This window comes from Rhea americana, unplaced genomic scaffold (assembly GCF_003343005.1).
Source record: "Rhea americana isolate MKP2758 unplaced genomic scaffold, rheAme1 scaffold_74, whole genome shotgun sequence".
NCBI lineage: Eukaryota > Metazoa > Chordata > Aves > Rheiformes > Rheidae > Rhea > Rhea americana.
The window spans coordinates 2296537-2319797 of NW_028186912.1; the positions used below are offsets into that span (position 1 = coordinate 2296537).

Genomic DNA, 23261 nt, shown 5'->3' on the forward strand with positions numbered 1-23261 from the left:
GTTGTTCTAACTTGAAACTATCAAGTAATGCACATGTTTTATAGCAGTCAGCAAAATGCAAGAGCAAATGCAAAAAACAAACAAACAAACAAACAACACCCCGCAAACCACTGGGAAAGGATCTGAAGACAGTGACCTACCGAATACCTGTATGTAGAGATGGGATATCTCGTTCACAAAAACTTACTGTATTTTTGTTTTGTTCTGCTCATTTTCTCCTCTATCTTTGCCAAGCAGAGCAAAGCGGCATACAATTGTCTCAGCAAAATCTCATGCTTCCACTGCTGCCAAGTTGCCTTCGTTCCTAGAGCTAATCATTCTGAGAGGTGGCATACTGCCCTTGCTACCTGTTAAATAATAAAGTATCAATTACCATTATTAAATGCATCCTTGTTGCTTTTGCAGGAGAAAGACACCTGCTGGTAAGGACCAGAGGATTTCCAGAGTTCATTGGTCAATATTGGCTGACAAGAAGTGTTCATTTTGAGGTGCACCTGATTTTCACTAGTCCTTGCTGTATCAGAATGTGAGATGTTCAGCCCATACAAACCATCCTCATAAACTAGAGAAGAATCTGATCTGTTGAGACTGCTTAGAGACATATGTACTACAGCTTCATTTAAGTAGAATGAATTTTCACCATGTAAGCTCTCCGAGGAATTATGTCCCATTATCTGCAGAAGAAAAAAAAAAAAAAACATGCAAGAAAACAGCATTTTCACCTCTGTCCAGCTCCAGAAGAATCCTTCTAACAGGATACCACAAGTTAACTGTCAGAAAGAATGAGGATTCATAACAAATTGCCACTTAATTTCCAAGACATTAAGACTGAAATATATTAAATTAGTTGTATGTTCAGGAATAAAACAGCAATAATCTAGTATATTTTGCCTTAGCCTGTCTCAAAACACAGAARAGAGAGTAAAAATTGCCAAATAGCAAACAACAAAGGGCTGATACCTGRGAGGTGCTGAGCTTATTCTTTTTACGGGGTTAATATTTTGCCCAGTGGCTCAATAGGGGTCCATTTCACGTATATAAGTCTGTATATACTGCAATCCAAAGATATCATTGCACCTTATATAGACATGAGAACAGGCACTAGGACTGCATCAGTCAAATCAGGGATGGTAAATAGCATTCTGCAAGGTGCACATGGCTCTTAGGGGCTGAAAATGCAACCCCTGCAAAGATTCCCCACATGCAGATATTTATCAAGGCTATGCTCATGAAAAAAGCAGAAGCAGAAGCCATCACTGGCCGCAACAGCTGGCCATCCAGTACTAGCTAGTGAACTTACAGCTCAGCAAAACTGCAAAAATATAGGACTGCGAGTACTGACTGACTGGACAACCATTCAGCCAGCTCTCTGCTACTGCACAGACTATGATAGTGGAAAATGCAAGACAAAGAAGATCCCAAGGGCTGGTATGCATTAAATGCCATGCAGTTTACTTGAAGCAAGAATCCAAGTAGTCTTACACATAAGCTTTTGGCTCTTTAACACTAAACATTTTATTATTTTGGCTCTYGATCTGTGAAATACTGGCCATCCCTGCATCGGGCTACCAGCCTTCAACCTCCTCTCCCCCCCGAATTTCAAATGTTCCATCGTTAAATTTGATGGGCAAGTTCAGTTTTTGTTTCTCACTCAAGTCGTAAATACTGCCAAATTAGACAAAAATCTACTGCAAGCTATACTAATACATAGCGCCTTCACTGTTCAGGCTGGGCAAGCATCTGTGGGTAAGTCATATTCACACGGTGTTCACAAAAGCAGGATGATGAAGGGGAGGCYGCAGGCCAGTCCCCATTTCCTCCTATGGGCACAAGCCGAGACGCCTAACTGGCACTGCCCATTACGGATCAGTTGCCAGCTGAAGAACTAGCGAGGCGGTGGCCTGAACAAGGGCTTTACCGGGGTGGGGGAAACTGTTTGAATCACGCAGCTTTCAACACAAGCAGAATCCAAGCAAAAACATTTTGATTTTTGGGTGCTTTAAAGAACAGTAGTTGAAATGAAAACACCATTCACAGGTGCAGGGACTAGAGCCCAGGGCCCACCTGGCAGGTAAACACCCAACCAGCCCAACCAGTTGAATCTGAAATCAGCCTCTCTTCTTCAGCCTCAGCTTCAATAAAAATTTAATCATTTTTACTATTAAATCTTTAAGCAGCCTCAGAACTGATCTAAATTACATCAACTAATAATGACTGTCCTTAGGTAATTATATCGCCAAGGGTGTTGGGATGGAGCACAAAGCRCCACACTCCACCTTCTTCCCCTAAGAGGCTGCTTGTTGCAGAGGAACAAGACGGCAGGCAAAGGAGCTGATATGTAGGCTTTAGGGCAGCTAGGAATTTCCCACTCCTGAAGAAGCCTCTGTTCCTCACTAGAAAGTGTGTTGTCATCCAGAAATAAGGACAGTGGCTGAAGACTCTTCATAGAAGCTTTAAATAACTCAAATGTAACAATGGTTTTAGCTTTCCTCTCAGAAGTGAGAGCAGTGTCTCTTCCCAGAGGGAAGCAAATATTCATTCCTATTACTTGGTGGCAAAGCAGAACAAAACATAGATTCTTCTAGTTACAATTTCCAACTCCTCAATTTAATATCCATGGGTCTGAGTATGATTTCTGCAAGGYTCACAGCTTAAAATAAAGCCCTTGGATACACCTGAACCCCAGCTTCCCATATACTCACTCATTAAGTTACCAATCAACAAGACTGCTCTCAAAAACCCAGATGTACTAGTCTCTTCTTCAGTGTAAGCTTCTATAGCTCTGGAATTAAGGATATAATTACAGATGGGAAACATATACCTCATGGCTCCCTGAGGATGAAAACAGGCTGCTYTGATGACTGTGCTTCCAGTGCCAGAGGAGCTTCTGCTGCATTTTCACACTGTCTTTTTCTTTCTCCACCATTTTCTGGCCCTCCTGGAGCCTTTCCAGACTCTGCTGGTACTCCTGCAGCTGCAGCTCCAGCCCCTCACGGCTCCGCTCAAGCAGTTCCTCTTGACACCCGCATTCCCTCTCCCGCTGCCCCAGTCGGCTCTCCCTCATCTCCTGCTCCCGCTGCCGCTGCTCGCATTCCCGGGACCAGCGCTGCTGCTCTTGCTGAAACTGCTGCTTAAGTTTGTGTATGTTYGCCAGCTCCTCCCTTTGTTTTTCCAAATTCCGATATTTTTCTTGTTCCAATAGGAGGTTTACCCGAGAACTGTGACCCCGACTGGTCTTCTCATTCTCTTGCAGGAGTAATTTATGGAGCTCTCTGTGGCTGTCCTGGATAGTTAATGCTGCCTAGTCATCACAATAAAATCAAATACAAATGCTTAAATACTAGCATCTATCTGGTTTYGAATTTTTTCACACAAGCATTATATTAAAATGTTTCATCCTCCCTTAATATCAGTGCTTAATGCTTTTTTGCAGTTTATTCATCACGCAAGTAGAGAATTCTGTGTTCATACCTCTATTAAGAGATGTTCCTAAAAGCACTCAACCATTTCAAGCGCTTTTAATGGTGGTTCTGGTTTGCACTTAGTATTATTATATATAATGTTTATGTTACAGCTGTGCCTACGCACTTCGATTACAGTTGGGGTCCTGTTCTATCAGATGCTGCTCAGTCATGTAAGAATACAGCATCTCTTATGGTTAGAGAGCATCAAGGCAATGGTCTAGTAGATGGGAATTCTGGGCTTCAATCTCTCTCTGCTACAGATTTCCTGCATGACCTTGGATGAGTCGCAGAGGCCAGACATGTGCTAAGAATGCTGTGGGGAAAACTGCACTGTTTYCAGTATAGCTTGCTCCAGCCCAGCRGCTCTCCTTGCTGACCCGCACCAGTGCACTAGTATCAGTACTACAGGCATCTGCCAATGTAACCATGTCATCGGGACTTCTACACACGCCTGAGTCATCTGTGCCAGCAGAAATTTGCAGTATGATCACGATTTTAGTTTTTCTGTTTCAATTGCTTATTTTATAACACAGATAGCTATGTTCTATCCTTCACAAGGATGTTGGGATCTTGTYTGCATGAAAGATTGTGACATCCTCCAATAATAACAAAAAAACAGCTGAGATTAAGAAGGAAAAAAAAAAGCAAGAAAGACCTATATCTACTGAAGCATTTAATCCACAGCCTATTTCTAAGAGCTGACATGGGAATCCACTTCAGTAAGCATTCTCAGAAAATTCCCACAACTCAGTTACCCCATGCCATCCACCCCAGACTCTTTAGCTTTATGCAATGTGCAGTTCCCACATTTTTTGGCTCTTCCCCCAGTATTGGGTCAGTTCCAGCGGTTTGTAAACAGGGCAAGGACAAGAYCTACTTTTCTCTCTGCACCTATACTGTCAGCTCATGCAAATTTTCATGGTCTGAACAATAAGGCACAATGCTGATCCTTATCTTACTGCCTTAAGTCATTTATTTTTCTGTTTTTTGAAAAAATTGCCTAAATTACAAGCTTTTTATTTTGCTTTTGCATCACTTCAATTCATTTAACTCCTAAGCCCAAGATTTCTAGGATTATTATGGAATATGTTAATGTCAATAAGATTTAAAAATCAAACATAATGGAATGAAACATTTTGAAATAAAACCTTAAAMTCACACCTAAATGGGAAAAAACAAACAAAAACATTCAAAGTTGGCATGAAAAAGGCAAAAACTTCAGACTAAAGCCCTACAAAACACATATAATAATAATTAATTTAATTGAAATGTCTATAATGGGTTGATTTGCCACTACATGGCAGTGCACTGTTTAGAAGCAGCCAGAAAAGAAACATTCTGAAGAAAATACGTAGTTTTGAATATTTTGAACTATAATTTCAAAAATCACTATATGAAATGGCATCAATTCAATTTAACTTTCTCCCTAGATTTTGGACAGTACATACATCCTTCTGGGAGGAAAATGACCTCCAAGCATTATGGAGTTCTTAAATGAAACACATCTCTGATGTACAATAATAATATATGGATGTGCAATAATAATATATGATATAACAAATTATGCWATACTCAGAAGAGCTGAATATCACTGGCAATGTCTAAAAGTGGAGCAAAAAAAATCTYAAGAAGAAAATTATTAAGACTCATTACACTACAAAGTTAACAGTGGAGTAGTCACCTGTATGCTGTACAAAAGACGGGTTAAATTCTGGATGGCTTGTACAATCTAGAAAATAAAAGAGAAGGATTTTCAAAGCTTTAACCRCTGTTAACTAAATACTAATAAATGTTAGTGCATTCTGTCTGGGATTTAAATAAACTCACCTCTGTCCCTGTAGATCCTGGGAAACTCATACTTCCTCCCTAAAATAAACATATGTTACTTTAAAAAGTAATTGTTAATTTTACAATTGTATCTTCTAGGTAATTTTTTTTTTTAGTAGTGGAGACATTCATATTGCTAATATACGCAGTGCTGAGTCAAACCTTYTTGTGGGTATGTGAAAAAAGACAGAAGCAATAACCCATGAAGACTAATAATTCTTCAAAACTAGAGTTTCCTTGGAAATCACTAGAGATTCTAAGCACAACTGTAAAAACAAAAATATTTCATCCACAATTTTAATCCTCTTGTGRCTAATGCTGCACAGAAAAGATATTTCCATTCATGCTTTGTTTATTTGACAGTTTTGAAATACAGTAACCAGACTTCTGTATATACAGCAGAGTGGAGTTAGATTACTTATAGTAGTCAGATGAAACAGCTCAAGATTCTTCAAAAATCAAGGTACTAATATAGCAAGAAGCTAACAGAAGTTGTGTTAGCGGGTTATGGTGAATGCCTTAAATGTGCTCTGAGACATGACGCCAGGGCTGAGTGCCTGCTGTCCTCTGAAAAATGTACCAGTGTGCTTACAAGTGTACACTGCAGCCAGGCTCACAGCTCTCCGAGCAGACTTGGCTGTTTTACACTTCCCACCCGACTCCATTTTCCTAAGAACCTTTTTGAATTTATGGGGTGAAGCCACCCATAATCCTTTCAGTATGAAAAACAGCTCCTCTGAGAAAGATAAGGTGAAAAAGTGGAGAAATAAAACAATCCCTTCTGAGGCTACACCAAAAAGACTTCCTGCATGATTTCTGTTAGYTTTTTTCAGAGGAGCAGAGGAGGGTTCTGAGAATATTAGCCCTTTCTCGGATTCTCCTGAGTTCTCTACTGAGTCTCATTTTCCATTATAGAGAACAAAGCAGCTGCTCTATTTAGCTGTGGTAACTGAAAATGAGGATCAAAATGGCCAAGCCCCAAAATAAAACTCAAAATGCAGATAGATTAAGGGGAAAACGAGCACCAGCTGCTGCACTTCCTTCACCCCCTCTCTTTTTCTGTTATCATCTCCCTTCTGGATTTCCTTTCATTCCCCTCATCTCCTCCTCCTCTTCCCACTGCATCATGACCCACAAAACTGCTCCACTCTGCAGTGAGAAGCAGAAGATTTCGCAGAGTGTCCCTATGCAGTACAAGGACTGACACAAGGGACCTCTGCCTTCCCTCTGCCGGCTGCAGAGGTGAGCCATGCACAAGGAGGAAGAGCAGGGAAAAGAAGTGAGGGAAAGAGAGAGGAAGGACATGCAGGCAGGGTGAGGAAGAGAGAGCGTAGAAAGGAGAACCTATATGCTCAACAGCACGGCAAGGATTCTTTGGAATCCTATTTAATTTACAAGAGGAGGTATACAGTGTGATTAAAAGCTCAGCTGGTTTTGGCACTGCTAAGAGGTAGCAAGCGGCCAAACCAAGTGCCTACAGTCTCCTCACAGCAGCTGGGAAGTGGGTCTTTGGCATGGGATGCAACTGAGGCATGTTTAGCCTGGCTAGCTGGGGTGACAACAGTGTTGCAGCTGCACTGGTACAGCTTCAGCACAAGTCCTCTAAACCTGGTTACAACTGAGGCATCGTATTCTGGTCTATAATCCATGCTGTGGGCCACCACCACTCCCCTGCCACTTTTCCCCAGCACCTGGGGCAAAACKAGGAGCAGAAGAGGTGGCAGGCTGAGACAGGGACCGTGTCCCACGACTGACCACTATAGATCCCCTGTGCGCCCAGGCAACTTTCTTCAATCTGCTGTGTGGTCAGCAACCRGCACCAGGAGCTGTAGCTTTTATTTTGGCGTCCTGGCTATTGTTTTGCAGGCCAGCTGCACTGAGCCTTGCACACACAGCTCAGCAGGCCACGGCAGCATCCCCTGCAGCCCAGAGAGGCTGCAGAACCGGCTCTGTCCTGGAGGCCTCCCATGCCTGGTTCRTGTGCTCCTTCTGCCATCTCCTGGTAAGTCTCATTATTACACAGTAATATGAGACATGAGTGAGGTCCAAATGATATGCTAGAACAGAATAATTACTAAGGTTGGAAGGCTTGTTGGGGATCACTTGTTCCAGCCTGCTGCTCAAAGTGGGGCTAGCTTCAAAGTTAGATGTGATTGCTCTTTAACTAGAAAAATCCTGGAAACCTCTGTAGAGGGAAGTTGCACAACCTTCCTGATCTACCTGTTCCAGAGTTTAACTACCCCTCATCTCATGGTGATTTTTTTCCCCTTATATATAGTCAAAATTTCCCCTCCTACAATTTTTTTAACCCACTCTTCTCACCCTCTTCTAGCATGGTAGTCTGGTACGTGATGACCTACCTAGGTAAAACAGAGAAGGTTTCAGGCACTCAGACCTCTTTCAGATTTGATGCAGACAGGGTACCCCTAATGCTAAACATTTAGCAAACCTTTTCTAGCAAACTAGGCTTTCTATTTYCAGTTATGTATTTTCTATTCTCATTTTGTCTCTCTCTCCTTTATTCCTTTTGGTGCTCCTGCTTCTCCATCTCAGGACTCCASAATTATAGTTCAGCTTATTTCCACACATTTCATACTGCTCTTGCTCTAATGCTCTCTGCTGCTACCTGAARTTTGTCATTCATAATTCTGCTTCTAATTGACTTTTGGGTCTGTTTTTTCCACAGATATGCTTAAGAGTAAAACCTATTTTTAAGCATCCATCCTATTTTATATGCTTGTTCTCAGCAGGAAGTTCGCCAATGCCTAAGTCTTCTTTGCATTAACTAGGGTCTCTGTCATTGCAGGAGACTTTCCTCATCCTGAGAGAAGGAAGAGCGAGTAGAGGGAGTACTACTATCAGCCCCAAAGAGATACATGYATTGAAGGGTGACAGCAGAGAATCAGGCCCTTAAGCAGCCCATACAAGTGGTGCTGAATCTGTAAGCCTGGTAGGAAAATTGTTCTGGGTCTGGATCGTTTATGATTGCTTTTTTAAATCGATTGTTAACCATAGTGACCTTTACTAAATTGTATTATCTGGACTTGGATTAAATGTGCCTTTTCTGTGCTTTCAGTTTTGGAATAGTCTTTAGATATCCTGCAGGAACTTGAACAGCAGTTACCCTCCCAGTGCCCAGAGTGGTAAGAGCAACACAGCAAGAGAAAGCAGTTACAATACCTTATCCTCGAGACTGGCAACTGCCATTTCCTTTTCAACAGGGCTAGTACTGAGGTGGAYTTCAGATGATTCTTCATCTCCTTTCATTTCTGCATCTAACAAATAAAACCCCAATGGAATGCATGAGAAAGGTATCAAAACATATTCTGACTACAGAAACAAATGGGAAACTTTCTTACAGCTACTCACAGGATCCTGAAAATAGAAAGTTATATAATTTGGAGCTAGCTAATAGATTCTGGGGAGGAGAAATACCCATATGGAAGAAAGAATGATACAGACAGGACAAAACAAGGTTTTCCTAACTTAAAAATTGCAAGTATTTCACTTAACAAAAGTTTGACTATAAATACACGCATATCACTGAAAATGCTGTGCTACAACTTTTTTTTTTTTTTACAGGACTTAATTTGCATTTTCAGGCAAGATTAGAAATCCATGTAATATCTTTTATAGCTGAAACAACTGGAATGTTAATTATAGAATCACAGAATCATAGAATCAGTAAGGTTGGAAGGGACCTCTGGAGATCATCTAGTCCAACCTCCCTGCTCAGCAGGGTCACTTAGAGCATGTTAGACAGGGYTGCATCCAGGCGGGCCTTGAAGATCAATTTAAAAAAGCAATCTTGCTAATCAATTGATTTTCAGACCTTCTGATTAAAACTGGCTGACTCAGGAAACAGCCTACATTGCAGTATAGATTTGCAATGGAACTGAGTAAAAATGACTAGAAAGCTTCCATATCAGTACAGGTTGGGGACTGACCCACTGGAAAGCRGCWCTGCAGAGAAGGACCTGGGAGTGCTTGTGGACAACAGTTGACCATGAGCCAGCAATGCGCTTTTGTGGCCAAGAAGGTCAATGCTATCCCGGGGTGCATTARGAAGAGTGTTGCCAGCAGGTCGAGGGAGGTGATCCTGCCCCTCTACTCAGCCCTGATAACRTCACATCTCCTGTCCAGTTCTGGGATTCCCAGTACAAGAGACACATGGCACTACTGTAGAGAGTCCAGTGTCGCRCTACAAAGATTATTAGGGGTCTAGAGCGTCTCCCCTATGAGGAAAGGTTATGAGAGCTGGGCCTCTTTAGCCTGGAGAAGAAAAGACTGAGAGGGGATCTTATCAATGTCTACAAATATCTGAAGGGAGGGTGTCAAAAGGATGGGGCCAGACTCTTTTCAGTGGTGCCCAGCAAACTGAAACACAGGAATTTCCACCTGAATATAAGGAAGAACTTCTTTTCTGTGAGGGTGATAGAGCACTGGAACAGGTTGCCCAGAGAGGTTGTGSAGTCTCCTTTTCTAGAGATATTCAAAACTCACCTGGACCTGTGCAATGTGCTTTAGGTCACCCTGCTTGAGCGGGGGGGTGGACTGGATGATCTGCAGAGGTCCCTTCCAACCTCAACCATTCTGTGATTCTGTGATCTGAGTATTATATATGGAGATACGCAAATCTGACTCAATAAAGCTGACTGCAGATACATGCTATGGAAAAGCTGTAATGGATGTAAATATCTATCTATTTCAATGAAGTCATATGACAATTTACACTATTTTAACATTTGGCCAAATACAACTTTTATTACATTGTTTTCTATTGATTCTGCCATAATGTGAAAAACTCTTCCAAAAAGAATTCCTGTATCAATTAGTTTGACAATGTAAAAACATTAAGTTTTACTTACCATCAGGAAAAGTTTCCAAGATTTCATCTGTACTAAGCCTATGTTTCAAGCTTGATTCTTCAGTACTTTCCTCTGATGATCTTTCTGTTTCATTCACTTGTGATGATGATATTACAGCAACTTGGAGACTTTCAACTAGAAAGGAAGATACAGAGAATTAGAAATGCTTTAAGTAGGTGCTTTATGCATCAATCAGTGGTGTAGAATAATAGAATAATTTATGTTGGAAGGGATTTTTGGAGGTCATCTAGTCCAACCCTCTATTCAAACTTGTCCAACAAGATCAACTCATTCAGGGCTTTGTCCAGATAAGTTTTTATCACTATAAAAAGTTGTCCAGTTGGTCTGGCACAGCTTGCCATTAATAAGTCCACACTGGGTGTTCCCAGTCACCACGCCGTTGGAATTTACTTCCAGAAGGATATGCCCTACCACCTTCCCASGTGATGCACTGATCTGTAGTTCTCTTTTTTCTTCCTTCTTGAAGATGGCTTTAATGGTTGTCTTCCCATAATCAGGAACCTCTGCTGACCACTATGACTTTTCAAAGATAATAAACAGCAGCCTCACAATGACATTGGCCAGCTCCCTCAGTACCCCGGATGTATCCCAGTGATATGTGTATGCCARTTGGCTTAAATGCTCCCTAATTTTATCCTTAGCTACTACGAAGAATAGTCCCATATATTGTGCTACTAGCTTAGGAACGTAGTACTTTTGAACTGGAAAATKATATCCAAGAATTGCTGTAAATTCATTGCACAGTGCTGAATAGCCCTGAAATCCAAGATATCATTCACAGCAATATTAGCATGAGAGAAAGTGAAAAACAGAAGTGGGCAGAATTGGGTGTATATTTATAGGCTATCAATTTAGGCTGCTAAAATGACATCTACTATAATATCACTGCCTTATATCCCCTGCCCAGAGAAGCATATTTTCATTAGACATGTTTTCTGACTTCATAATGACAATGGAGGCCAACCCTTGCTGCTTTATAGGTTGAAATGTCATTATTTAGCCCACTCCTYTTCTTACTCTCAGTGATGCCTAACTTTTGCACATTTGACTTCTCAAAGAGCTCTGAACTCTATATCTTAYAATCACAGGAAGGCTTTCAAAGTACAAGACCCATGCTGGATATGGCTTAGCTTACTAGGACTCTTTCTAGCTGAGTTTAACAGGAGTTTAGTTAAACTTTCAATAGGACATGGCAACCACAAATACCATTCCACTTCTTCCTTCAGAGGACAGCACTACAGACAGGACAATGCTCTCAGCTTCCTGTTAGAGGGTATGTAGGAAAATAGAGTTCCTACAGCAACTGTGGCAGGTGTTTCTTGGCAAATCTACCAAGATCACTTGCGGTTGGGTCTTTACGTGACTCTACATGATTCTGATCTGTCACCAACCAACCAAAGTAGATGAGGCCAGGGACCAGATACAATATTGTGTTGCATCCTGTGATGTATCGCACAAGGTTGTATTGCAAGAAGGTAGAGAGTCTTCTCTTGAATGTCTTGTTGCCAAGTTTCGGCAGTGCCAAGAGACTTGACAGAATCATAACACTGGGCAACATGGCTGTACTTTGATACCTTCAAATACATACCCACTCAGAGAGCCACCATTTCAGTTTTCTTATGCAAACTCACCTTCCCTGAGYGCTGCTGCCAGCAGTGAAGCAGCCTGTGGAGTTTCTCCAGAATCAGGTTTGATAAGGAGGTGAGGTTCTACATGAACATCCTCAAACCCACTCATATCTCCCAGCTCTGCATAGATATGCAACTTATCCTCCAAATAACTGCAGATCTGCTGGTCCTGGTTACTTAATGATTCTGTCAACAGAAATTGAACACTCRATTAACATTTCCCATCCTGCAGGCAAAGCACATTCCCCATTCACCCTTCTAATCCTTATGCCACGTAGACACTGCTAACTCAAGCTAGGCAACAGAGCGACTGAGTTGCACAATGCCTTTTGTAAGTGGCCAGGAACCAAATTCACCTCATAGTCTGACCTGATGAAAGCTGGCACAGACCATGGCAGAGAGCACCCTTGACTGCACTCTGGGGCTCTCATCTGCCTCCTGATGCACGGACATGAGCAACGCTAGAAAAGCACTTGGCTCAGGCAGCCAAAAGAAATGCTGATTCAGTGCATTAATGTCAGGGAAGAACAACATCTCTCAGTTGAGGATGCCCCYCCTGTGGCTATCTCAAGGAAGGACATCTCTTGCATTTCTCTCCTCTAAGCAGTAGAAAGATTTACAGACTGGGTGTAGGGAAGTCAAGGAAGCTCTATTTATCCCTATTAGCTACATTTTCAGAATAAAATCAAGTGGCAGAAGACGAAATGCCATAAACTAGCACTAGGTCGTTCAGTTAGYGAGTATCTGAGGTATTTCTGCAAACATAAAACTATGCCAACTTAATGTTAATCTGAGAAATTCAGTGTTTATTCTTAAAGTATTCATTTCTCCTTTTCTTTTCACTTCCTGTTATGTAGCAAAAATATAAAATGCCTAGAAAAATGTCTTCTTTCAGTAAACACATAWCATATATATTCTACCTTGTGAATTCTGCCTATCAAGCCATTCTGAACCCATCAACCAGTATGTGTCATTTATTCATTCATTMTAAACTCTCTGGACATGGGAGCTCTCAGAGCAGCAGAATAGGTACTGTACCTTGACACTTCTGAATTCTGGATGCCTTAGCCTCAGCAACACGTCTGTCCTCGTCAGATTCATTCATTTTTCCTTCTTCTTCTTCCTCTGGACAACTTCAGAGATAAAAGACAAGCAAAGATGAATAATGCAAAATTCACACATCATATATTAATCTTCAGTGAAGTGTTACATCCATAGCAAACAAAATACAACATTAACACCAATTTCTGCTACAATCGACAAGCAAACCATTTCTCCGCTTCTTTAAAAAACAGTAATTGGATACAAACTAGACTAAAGGATTCCTTTTAATTATGCCAAGACTGTATTATGCATTGAATTCGTGACGGGTCCTCATATAGTTTTATTGTGCTGGGCCTCGTGAGGAGCAAAGCTCTCCATGCCATTCCTAAGGAACTGATGCCAAGGTAACAGGCCGTTTTGTAAAGTGACAGGGGATTTCTCCAAAAGGGGCACGTGGACATCTGCAGAACTCTGAAAGGCCTCCAGAGCCAAAGTAAAGGTGAGAGAAACTTAAAATGGCTGTAAAGACATCTAACAGGGAGAGGGAAGGGTCTACTAATTCAGTGGGAAAGCATGAGTAACACTGGAGATTTGGCAGAACTGCTCCTGAGTGTTTGGGGTTTGTGAATCCTGAACTCAAAAGAAAAGCCCAGCCTCACAGAATGGATCCRCTGCACAGAGCACACTGCCAGGAATATCCAAATCCTACCTTGAGACTACCAGACCTTGTGTCTGCTTTGGACTAGCAGAATAAAAACCAGAAGCCTTTTCCTCTACCTTTCCACTGCATCTTGAATATGCCTCATCCAGTTGTTACGTTCCTCTTTGGAGCTGGTATGAACCTCATACATTTCAGGCCCTGCAGATGAAGCGCTAATCAGGAACATCCCCCTTTCTTCGTTGGCCACTTCTCTTACTATGAGCTTCTGAAGGGAGATAACTGAAGGCTTCTGGTCCTAGTGGAAACAATCACAGCATATACAGAAAACAAATCATAAAAGACCTGTTAAAAATCTCTTATAAAAGACCACAGTCTTAGAAGAGCATGATTTTTCTATTAATTGAACTAATTACAGTCTTGTCAATTACTGTCAGCCTATGTATGTTCTCACCAAAGCTAAGTCTGTAAGTTTTGAGTATTTAGACACCTTTTTTAATTAGAGAAATACTATACAGTATTCATAATGATTAAAGCATTGGGTGCATGCTAAAAAAAAATTCCAGAGGCTCAATGGCACCGAAGCTCTATGCTTTATATAACCAGTTTGGGAATTTCTATCCAAGACCTTTCATATATTTTATACATGTTTACTAGGACATTTGCAGTTAAAATAAAACTTCAGTTTTGTTTTACAGAACTAGAAGTTAACATTTATTTTAGATARTTGAAAGACCTAGCTCTGTTCCCCATCTTCATTATCAAATGAGACATGAGCCTAAAAAACCTAATCATTCTATTTTCATCCYTCTTCCTAAAAATGTTATTTAATTTTGAAAATAAACTTTATTTTCCACATACAGGTGTATTAACTGTTCTGAATATATTACTAAGATTAATAAAATAAACACTGTGTGAGAATAACCAGAAAAAGGATCTAACTTTTGAGAAATATGCAAATAAAAATGTAATGTATATTTTTAAAAGGCTGTTAATATACTTACAACAGCTGCAAAGATATATTTTTGGTCTTTTTCTTGTAAAAACAGTAGAACATCAGTCAGAAGCAGAGCTAAGATGTCTTAAAAGGAGAAAAAGAAAATGATTTTTTTAACAAAAGGCATTACTGTTGTAGTTAACAACTTTTGTATTTGAAGAGAAATCCTGATCAATAAATATCCCATAGAATTCCCACAGTAAGCTAAACAGGAAATATCTGCATTATACTATGGTCTGCCCAAAGCAACTGCAAGCCATCACTTTGTATCTCCTGGGAAAGATACTTCCTGCTACCCAGCCTCCTGCAGCAGTGCTGGAGCTTTCAGTCCACCCTGGCCCAGAGAAAGGAGAAACACTCACTCAAATGTCGGCATGGCTTCCCCAAGCCACTCACAGGCAACTTCGTAAAAACTACTCAAATAAATTTTGTTTTGCCTATGCTGTAACATATACTCATAGCACAATACAATACTGATGAAAGCACTTCTGGAATAACAATGAGCATATAGCTTTATAAAGTTGTACAGCAAATATTAATAAGCTCCAAACACCAACTAAACAATAAACCCAACTACTACATGTGATTATACACTGAAAACCAAATTCTGGGTTTGAACATAAAATCAGGCTCCAGTCATATCTGGCTTCTGATTTTCTTTTCCACTGAAGATGTCACTGTACTACCGAAGAACGGCACGTGGTATTTTTTTGTATAGTATTTTTAGTAGCTGACACTGCAAACAATATAAATGTACAAGTCAAGAGTCTTCACTATGGGATGAAACTGCAAACTGTAGGAACTAAAAGAAAGGATTGGAGGGGGAAATGCAACAGAGTGTCGAATGTAAAAAGCTCATATTTTCCCAGGCTTTGTATGAGAACTTGTCTTACCCAGGTATACAGCATACCAGCCACAAACAATGGCAGATTCTGGAGTCACTGTTCAAGCAATTAGTGGTATATTTTCAATACCATTACCTCATAAATTTGTGTTTGTAGCACAGTGTAATAAGGTATTTTCTCTCTTAAAACTTATCTCTCAGATTCTTCTCTCTTAATCTTTATATGCTGTTTGCAAATAAAAAGACTTTACTACTAGGATGGAATACCTTTGAAACGTCCAGTAGCTGTTTTCCAGTACACTAAACCTTCATGAAGAAGTATTCTCTCTTTCCTCATCAAGTCTTGTTTTCTGAAAATGTGGCCATTTTTCAGCTTTGTATATGTTTTGTTTTCAGTCCTACTAAGAATTTCCAACAACTTTTGCTTTTTCTCATATTCATTAACTTTCAAATCTACTGCTGCAATCATGTCTTTAATTAGTCGAAGGGCTTTGCATAGGTCTTTATGTTCTTCTGTTCCTTCTGTATGAAAAAAAAAGAGAAGACATCATTTCTTACTTTATGCAAAGCAGTCAACATGATGCAAGACTTAAATCTTGCATCAATACATACGTCATTTTTAAGTAGAACCTGGCAATCCATTTTCTGGAAATAGTAAAGACATCTGTTTCTGCCAGAGTTTGTCTTTAGTATTAAAAGATGGCATGTATCTCAGATTTATCCAGCAGTCAAAGCTACATGTCGAATAGTTTCTGACATATTTATGAGCTGTTAGCATTTACAAAATTTTTATTGGCTATGTAAATCATATAGCATACTGCTCTTCTGACTACATAAAAATAACTTGAAATAAGATTTTAAGTGTGAAGGGTTTGCTCCTGGATATGCAACATCCTGCAGTATTTGCTTATTGCTCATTTTTTGCAATATATTCGTAAGTTATTAACATTTTTTAAATGCTCCAAGAAAACACAGTGGTCACTCAAAATTTGCTTGAAAATATGAACACTAATTCATGAAACATTTTTCTAACAGTCCTTACAAGACACTGCACTGGATTTTATTTAAGAGAATGTCTAGTTATGTTCCCAAATTAGTTCATATCTTGTATTCAAGATCTTTTGCTAAAACAGGTATGCTCTTCTGGACTTCTATGACTTTTCCAAGGTTTGAGCTGGGTATTTTCACAATCYAATTTTGACAAAACATACACAACAGACACACTGTTCAGGTGATATTTGCCTCATAGTAGATAACTATATTGCTCTTATTTTCTACAGAACAGTGGATTTCATCCTTTGTTATTCTGTAATAGTGCACATCCTTACCCAAAAATTGCATTTGGATTCCACATGTGAAGCATCACTTAAGCTTTTCCTCACCTTTTGAATATTGCAATATCCTTTCAACCAGAACAGGGTACTTAGTGATTCGCTGAGTGACAAGCAGAATGCATTCGGGGATTCCTCGACGTCGAGCCAACAGATTACTATTTCTCAACTGCAGAGACAAAGATATATACCTTAGCTACTAAACATACATTAAAGTAACRGTTGACTAATAAGAAATGTGATCTAAACGTGTTAGAATAAAATAAAACAAAAGGCTCGGTTATTTGAATCACCCCCAAGGAAGAGCTGCCATCCTCAAAGATGATATGCTTTGTAAAAGGAATATGTATGCAATACACACTGGCAGTCAAAGCTTTCACAAATTCAAAATGAAAATGTAATTTACCAAATCACTGATTAAGAAGGAAACATTTGGCTATTTTTATTAGCTATGAAAAAAGAGTTACTGAATGTAATTTTGATCCTAAATTTAAATAAAAACTACAAGTTATGTATCTATTTTCTGAGCATTTTGTCAATAGCAACCATACTTCCATGAAAACTTACTTTAATAAAATTCTGGAACTTCTTGTTTTGTTGCAACTCTTTGAAGAGATTAACAGCTTCTTTTTGATGGCTGCAAAACTCTCCATATATTTTCTTCATTTTACTTGCATTTTCCTCTGAAAACTGAAGAAATTAATAACTGAATTGTGCTCAACATTGCATGACACAGGAAAGCATACACCTACGGATTAATATATTTTGTACATATACRAAACTTGTAACTTTTAAGTTACTTGTTACTCAAATTTTCTGAATTTTGCTAATAGGGTCTGTCACTACTGAATGAACACAGACTAGTCATTTTTAAGAGCAAGAACAGTAACAAGCTGGACAGAACACAAGCTACTTCCATTACAACTTTCCCAATAATGGTTGGAACAACTATTACTATAACAGTGTCTCCTCTTCTCCTTGCAAACACGATCTCTTTTGAAGCTTACTTGCCTCAAAAGTATCCACTTCTACAGGATAACAACAGTTAGGTTTATTCAGTTCAGTGGAGTGAAGACAGACTAACTGAAGGTGAAAAACTGCACTCTGCTGACTGCAGGAACTGAGCTATCGCCAGCAAGCAAGCATAGTTATCTGTTCTATAGCTAATATAAACTCTGTGCAACTGCCCCTCCTCTACTGAGCCACAGCTTGAAATACACCATACCCATCACTACAAGAAATTAATGGGTAGCTTGTTTTCCATGCTCATTCAATCCTTCACACCTCTCTTTAGATGCTAACAAAGTGTACCCAATACTTTCATTTTTTGCAATCCACTTAATGATGAGAGCTGCTTTCTACTACAGAGTCAGGTTCATCACTACTCACTGTTATCTGTCAGCAGTGATTTCCTCTCATTACTATTTCACCCTGTAATAACCTGGAGGAGCGTATCTTTAAGTTTTATGAGGCAACCTTAGCCCTCTTCCTGCCCACAAAAGTTTTAAACTCAATAAATTGTTTAATTTGAGAACCCTGAATACGTCATGATTTAGCAAACTTGATGTCTCTACCTGTTGCACAAGGATGTCTCCAATTCTGCCGATTACAAAATTACGTTCACTCCCCCCCTCACATGATTCCTGCCGTCTCTCCTTCATTCTGCAGAAGAATTGCCTGTGAATCTCCAGTAGCTCATCTAAGCAAGGAAATATTTTGTCCACTGTGCTGTGGTCCAGCTGCAGTTCTTCTTTCATCCCTTTCCTGAATATTTCAGACATAATGAACAGGGTATGGATGTGATGCACTTCTGTTTGCATCAGTTCTGCAGTACAAAAGAAGACAGCAAAATAATCACGTGAGCATTTTGCACAGATTTTAGCAATATTCAAATACATAGTCATAAATGCTTTTTCTATGTTAGCTTCAAACATAATAAATCATGTCAGTAAGAGACATAATTTATCTACCTCTGGCATGGTTATCTCAGCTGTACCCCACTGAACAGGGTAAACATGCCTTTAGTAGTCCAAAGTGTCCAACATTTCCTTAACTCCAGAAAATATGGTAAACTGCGAGAAACGTTCTTTGGATCTTCTTCTTATGCTTACTGAAGTCTATCCATCCATTCTCCCACTTATAAAACACGTAGGTTCTCTTTCTACTTGCTATGTCAAATTGTTTTCAAACTTACAAAAAACTTTGAAATACTGACCAAAAATCACATCCTGCCTTTTGATAACATCCTTTTCTTGCTTGCTACAGAATGCTGGATCCACAACAAGACTCCAAGACTCTGCTTCAAACTCTTGTGCATCTGTGCTGAGGTCAGTCCACTGAGAGGAATCCACATCATCTATAACAAAGCATAAACCTCAAAAGCACCAGCCATAAGAACAGTAAGGGAATTTCTTTTCTACATGTCCATCTCTTCAATAAAGGGGAACACATCACAGGGATAAACTTCAAACAAGATTTCTGCCAATGTCAAAAATAGTTTTACATCAGAAAAGCCTGCCAAATGGGAATATCAGCAAGGAAGGCTTGAAATGCAAATACAACAGTGGGAAGGAAAACAAAAACAACCCATCTTGCCTCAGATTAAATCCTTCCACTGCTCGAAGAAATTTTTTGAAATTTGAAAATACAGTCTAACATTTTCARATGTACCTTCTAGCATTGGAAGGGTGTTAGCCATTTTGCAGATGTCCAGTGAGGGATATCTGCATGATCCTTTGTGAAAGGATGCCCTTCAGCTTTGAAATACAGTCTTGCACCTAACTACGGAAAAYGCCTACTTCTAGTCACTTCACAATCATGAATGGCTGTTTTAAGAGGGCAGTTCGCCAGTTAGAGGTAAGGTTTTTGGGCCAGTGAGGAAATACAAGTGACACAGGTTTATCTACTGCAATGTCTGCTGTCCACGATGAGTGCTGAAATAAAATATGCTGCTGTTATGGTTTTGCAAATATGCCAATACATTTTCCCCATTATTTTCCAATGCTAATCCCAAACAAAAGTTCATTATGAGGAAGAAAGAAATGGTTGTATTTTAAGGCTAGCATGTCGACTCCGTCGTTTCAACAAAGGACGCCATTGTAATTAACAAAAGATAGGTGCTGGTTTTTTAGTAGATGAAGCACCTTCCGTATTACAAAAAAAAATCTATTTTTTTTTTATTTACAATATAGACTATAAAATGCAAATCCGTGCAAAATTTCTCACCTTCCATCATAAAAGAATCCATTGATGAAAAGGTCCCTAATGCCTGTAACATCTCTTCAGAGCGTGACTTGGACCTCCAGGTACTAGTCTCAGAGTCTTGTTCAGGAAATGGCATAGATCTTCTATAGTGGAAGAAAAGCATTAATTTAATGGTTGCAATTTTCTTTGAAATGATGAATTATGTATTTAGGATACTGCCCTGGCAGCTGCACTCTACCTTTCAAAACTTGCACTGGGGACACTTTTGGACAAGGAGTAGGACTGTTGTGAGGCTTCCCTCCTTCCAGCAGGCAGTCCAATAGGCAAGGAGAAAGAAGCATGCACTGAGGAGAACACAGGTTGGGAAATGTCTCCAAGTGAGGAATCTGTGAGGCAAAAAGTTGGCAAACAGATATGGTATAGCATAAAGAGCATAGTTACACTGTGAAATGCTATCTAGTGTTCATACAGACCCATACAAGGTTACCAGGACTGTCCCCACACAGTACAAGACCATGATGATATGAGAATAGAAAGACAAGCCTGCAGGCAAAGCTGAGAAGCTCTGGCATGCCTATCACAGATGAGAAAACAATCTCAAATCATTCACGCTCCACAGCCTGAATATAGGTGACCCAAATATTCATGCMTATGATGAATAATAATATTCAAAAGTACAATACAGAACTTGCTACTTTTTATCTCCATTTTCACTGAAAACAAATCATTGAAAAATTCCCACTCATTTTAGAAGAGGAGTTAGTTAAATGGTAATTTCCTCAGAAAATCCTGCTTCTTAGAGATGCACATATTTTCCTACATATGTTAAAATCATAAAGAGAAGCACAAAAATGATGAAGGAAATGTTTATTTTGCAATTCCTATTACTTTTTAGCATAGGCTCAGCTCTGAAGTACTAGGCTTACACCTTCTAGCCCACTTGCTAAAGTACGTACTTGTTAAACCAGCTTGTGGTTTGTTTTTATTATGGTACTTCTCCTGTGATTTCTGAAAGAGAATAATTTCATAAAATTATAATGAAATAATAGTTGACAACATGCTGAACAGTCAAGTAATTCACTTTCATATGTCATCACCTAACCGGGCTTCAAGAAAAYGGAAATTAAATCATAGTTCTAATTTCTGTTAATAACTAATAAACCAAAGTCAAAGTAGAATACTATTATTTGTACTACAATACAAAATCAGATCTATTTATTTTAGTCTAACTCACCATACAGTAATAACATTATACTTTTTCTACATTAATATTGTTTGTGGGAGCTGCAAGAAAAGGAGATCATATTCAGGGCTTCATTTTCAAATAACTGTGAGGGTTCTGTGGCAAAGTGGACTTTGCAAAACTTGTAAGAGAAACCTGCTGTGCTTAGGCGTGTATTTCATGTGATGTAAGTCAGTGAACATTTTGTGTACTCCATTCTTATTGAAATGAGTCAGTCTTGTCTCCTCTTAACAAACACCCACCAGTCACAGTAACTGAAACTGCTAGTTCAGCTGTCCTAATGCCCCAAAGTTGCCCAGAAATTTGTGCAAGGTTATCACGTGACAGCTACAGACAAAATAAATAATGCTTTTTTTATGGCCAATTAAAGCCTTCTTTACCATGCAGATGCTGTATGAAAACATATTCTCCAGCTAACCACCATGATGCAAAACCCAAATACATCAGAAAGGTACATCCTATTCATTTGAAAAATGACTTGTATGGCTGTGATGTACTCCTCTGCAAGTCTCTTTTCACCCCAAGAAGGTAAAAGCCTTTCTAATACAGAGGATTTCCCTTTCTACACAGGGGGACATCTGTGATTTTTAGGAGCCTTGTTTTTAATCTCTTCTTGTAACCTCAATCATATTATTTCATAATTAGACCTTATAACTGTTAAAGAATACAAATAACTGATTTAAGTCATTTTTGATCCTTCTCTAAAAATATTTGTTCAAATATACTGCTTTCTCTGTTGCTCATATTAAACGTTTGACATTCCTGTAGCCCTCTGTGCATATTTTCTTCATCTCCTTTCTAGACCTCTTGGAAAGCAAACACGCTCTAGTGAGAACAGTGAGGTATAGGAAGTTACCTTGGTGCACACAGGAGCACACTCCTTACAACTCTTATGCACAGTCACGTTGCAATCTGAAAGAAAAGGTATGTTTCAAAGCCTGAATTTGAGCATCCTCCTCAACCTGCAGAAAACTTTACTTTGCGGCTTCACCATTATTCCTCCTTCGGCTCCACCTGCTAAGTAGCCTCAAGGCTGCTCTGCTAGGAAGGAGCTTTTGTGTAATGTGTTTGGGTGAGTAGACGGCCCTAGTCCTTTCTGAAGTTGGGAGCTGCTGCCTTTTTTCCCTCCCCCTTGTTGATCTGAGCTCTTTACACAAAGTAGGTATTTCCAAACCTAAGTGAGGTTCTTTTTTGAAACAAAGCACTGAATATGATCTTACAGTAGGTTTCAGAGCACTGTAAATTCACACATGAAAGTCAGTAACTACTTACAAGAGCACTGCAGTGACTCCTTTCCTAAGAGGGCCTTTTCACAGGCTGTACACGGGATAACTCCTGAGAAGGTCCCATTTATAAAATTATGTCTGTTCGTTTTCTCTTTATCTTTGGCATCTTTATTTTTCGTCTTTATCCCCAAGAGCAGAGCCAGAAAAAAAAAGGGACATTAGAAAAGACAATAAACTGATTCAATCTTAAAAACAATAGAGCATCTTCTTTTAAGAGTAAATGACTCAAAAATGTTTATTCTCTATCCTGGAAGACTTGGAATAGAACACCATATTATTATATTCAACATTGTTTATGTTTCAAAATGACGAAGATTTTGCTTTTACTGGCAGCTAAGTCAGCAATCTTTATCAAGGAATACCAGCAGAACTAACTTTTAAAATCTGCAAAAAGGAAAGGAGAAGAAAAAAAATTTTAAGAGATACTGACTAGCTGCTCACACCGGTATCAATGCCTACTTCTCCCTGAAGCATACATGCAAACTCATTTCCGTGCAAATAAAGGTCCACTTACATAAATTTATATAACTTGTCTTTAGATCTTAAAAGACACCAGAAAAAAAAAAAACGAGTTTTATTAAGTGTTAATGAATTTAATAAATTTTGCTTATTTTCACAATACTTTTGCTGGGGTGAGTACACGTTCCTCTAAGCAGTCGAAGTAGATATTCTTTAGGAGATCTCACAGATACTCACTTATGCATGGCTGCATGATTAGACATAGTATTAGAACTGACTGGGAACATGTATATAATCTCAGCAGCTCTTTGCTCACCATCTTCACATACACGTATTTTAGAATATCCTGGGGTACAGGAGGGTGCACTAGAGAGCCTACAAAGCTGC

General features: G+C 39.4%; 1 protein-coding gene across 6 annotated transcripts in view; it reads right to left on the reverse strand.

The window, feature by feature from the left end:
* The window catches only part of ARHGEF28 (Rho guanine nucleotide exchange factor 28), a 130778-nt gene that overhangs the window by 17406 nt on the left and 90111 nt on the right, over positions 1-23261 (reverse strand). For all 6 annotated transcript variants that reach the window (XM_085322079.1, XM_085322077.1, XM_085322075.1 and 3 more), the window contains 20 exons: positions 22402-22534; positions 21986-22041; positions 20843-20894; positions 20125-20272; positions 19908-20029; positions 18898-19038; positions 18257-18507; positions 17250-17372; positions 16734-16851; positions 15619-15873; positions 14515-14591; positions 13630-13808; positions 12847-12941; positions 11812-11994; positions 10160-10294; positions 8472-8566; positions 5292-5330; positions 5146-5193; positions 2822-3301; positions 374-674 (listed from right to left, as the gene is read on the reverse strand). In XM_085322079.1, the coding sequence (XP_085178205.1) occupies positions 374-674; positions 2822-3301; positions 5146-5193; positions 5292-5330; positions 8472-8566; positions 10160-10294; positions 11812-11994; positions 12847-12941; positions 13630-13808; positions 14515-14591; positions 15619-15873; positions 16734-16851; positions 17250-17372; positions 18257-18507; positions 18898-19038; positions 19908-20029; positions 20125-20272; positions 20843-20894; positions 21986-22041; positions 22402-22534 (3031 nt within the window). The remainder of the gene's footprint in view (positions 1-373; positions 675-2821; positions 3302-5145; positions 5194-5291; positions 5331-8471; positions 8567-10159; positions 10295-11811; positions 11995-12846; positions 12942-13629; positions 13809-14514; positions 14592-15618; positions 15874-16733; positions 16852-17249; positions 17373-18256; positions 18508-18897; positions 19039-19907; positions 20030-20124; positions 20273-20842; positions 20895-21985; positions 22042-22401; positions 22535-23261) is intronic.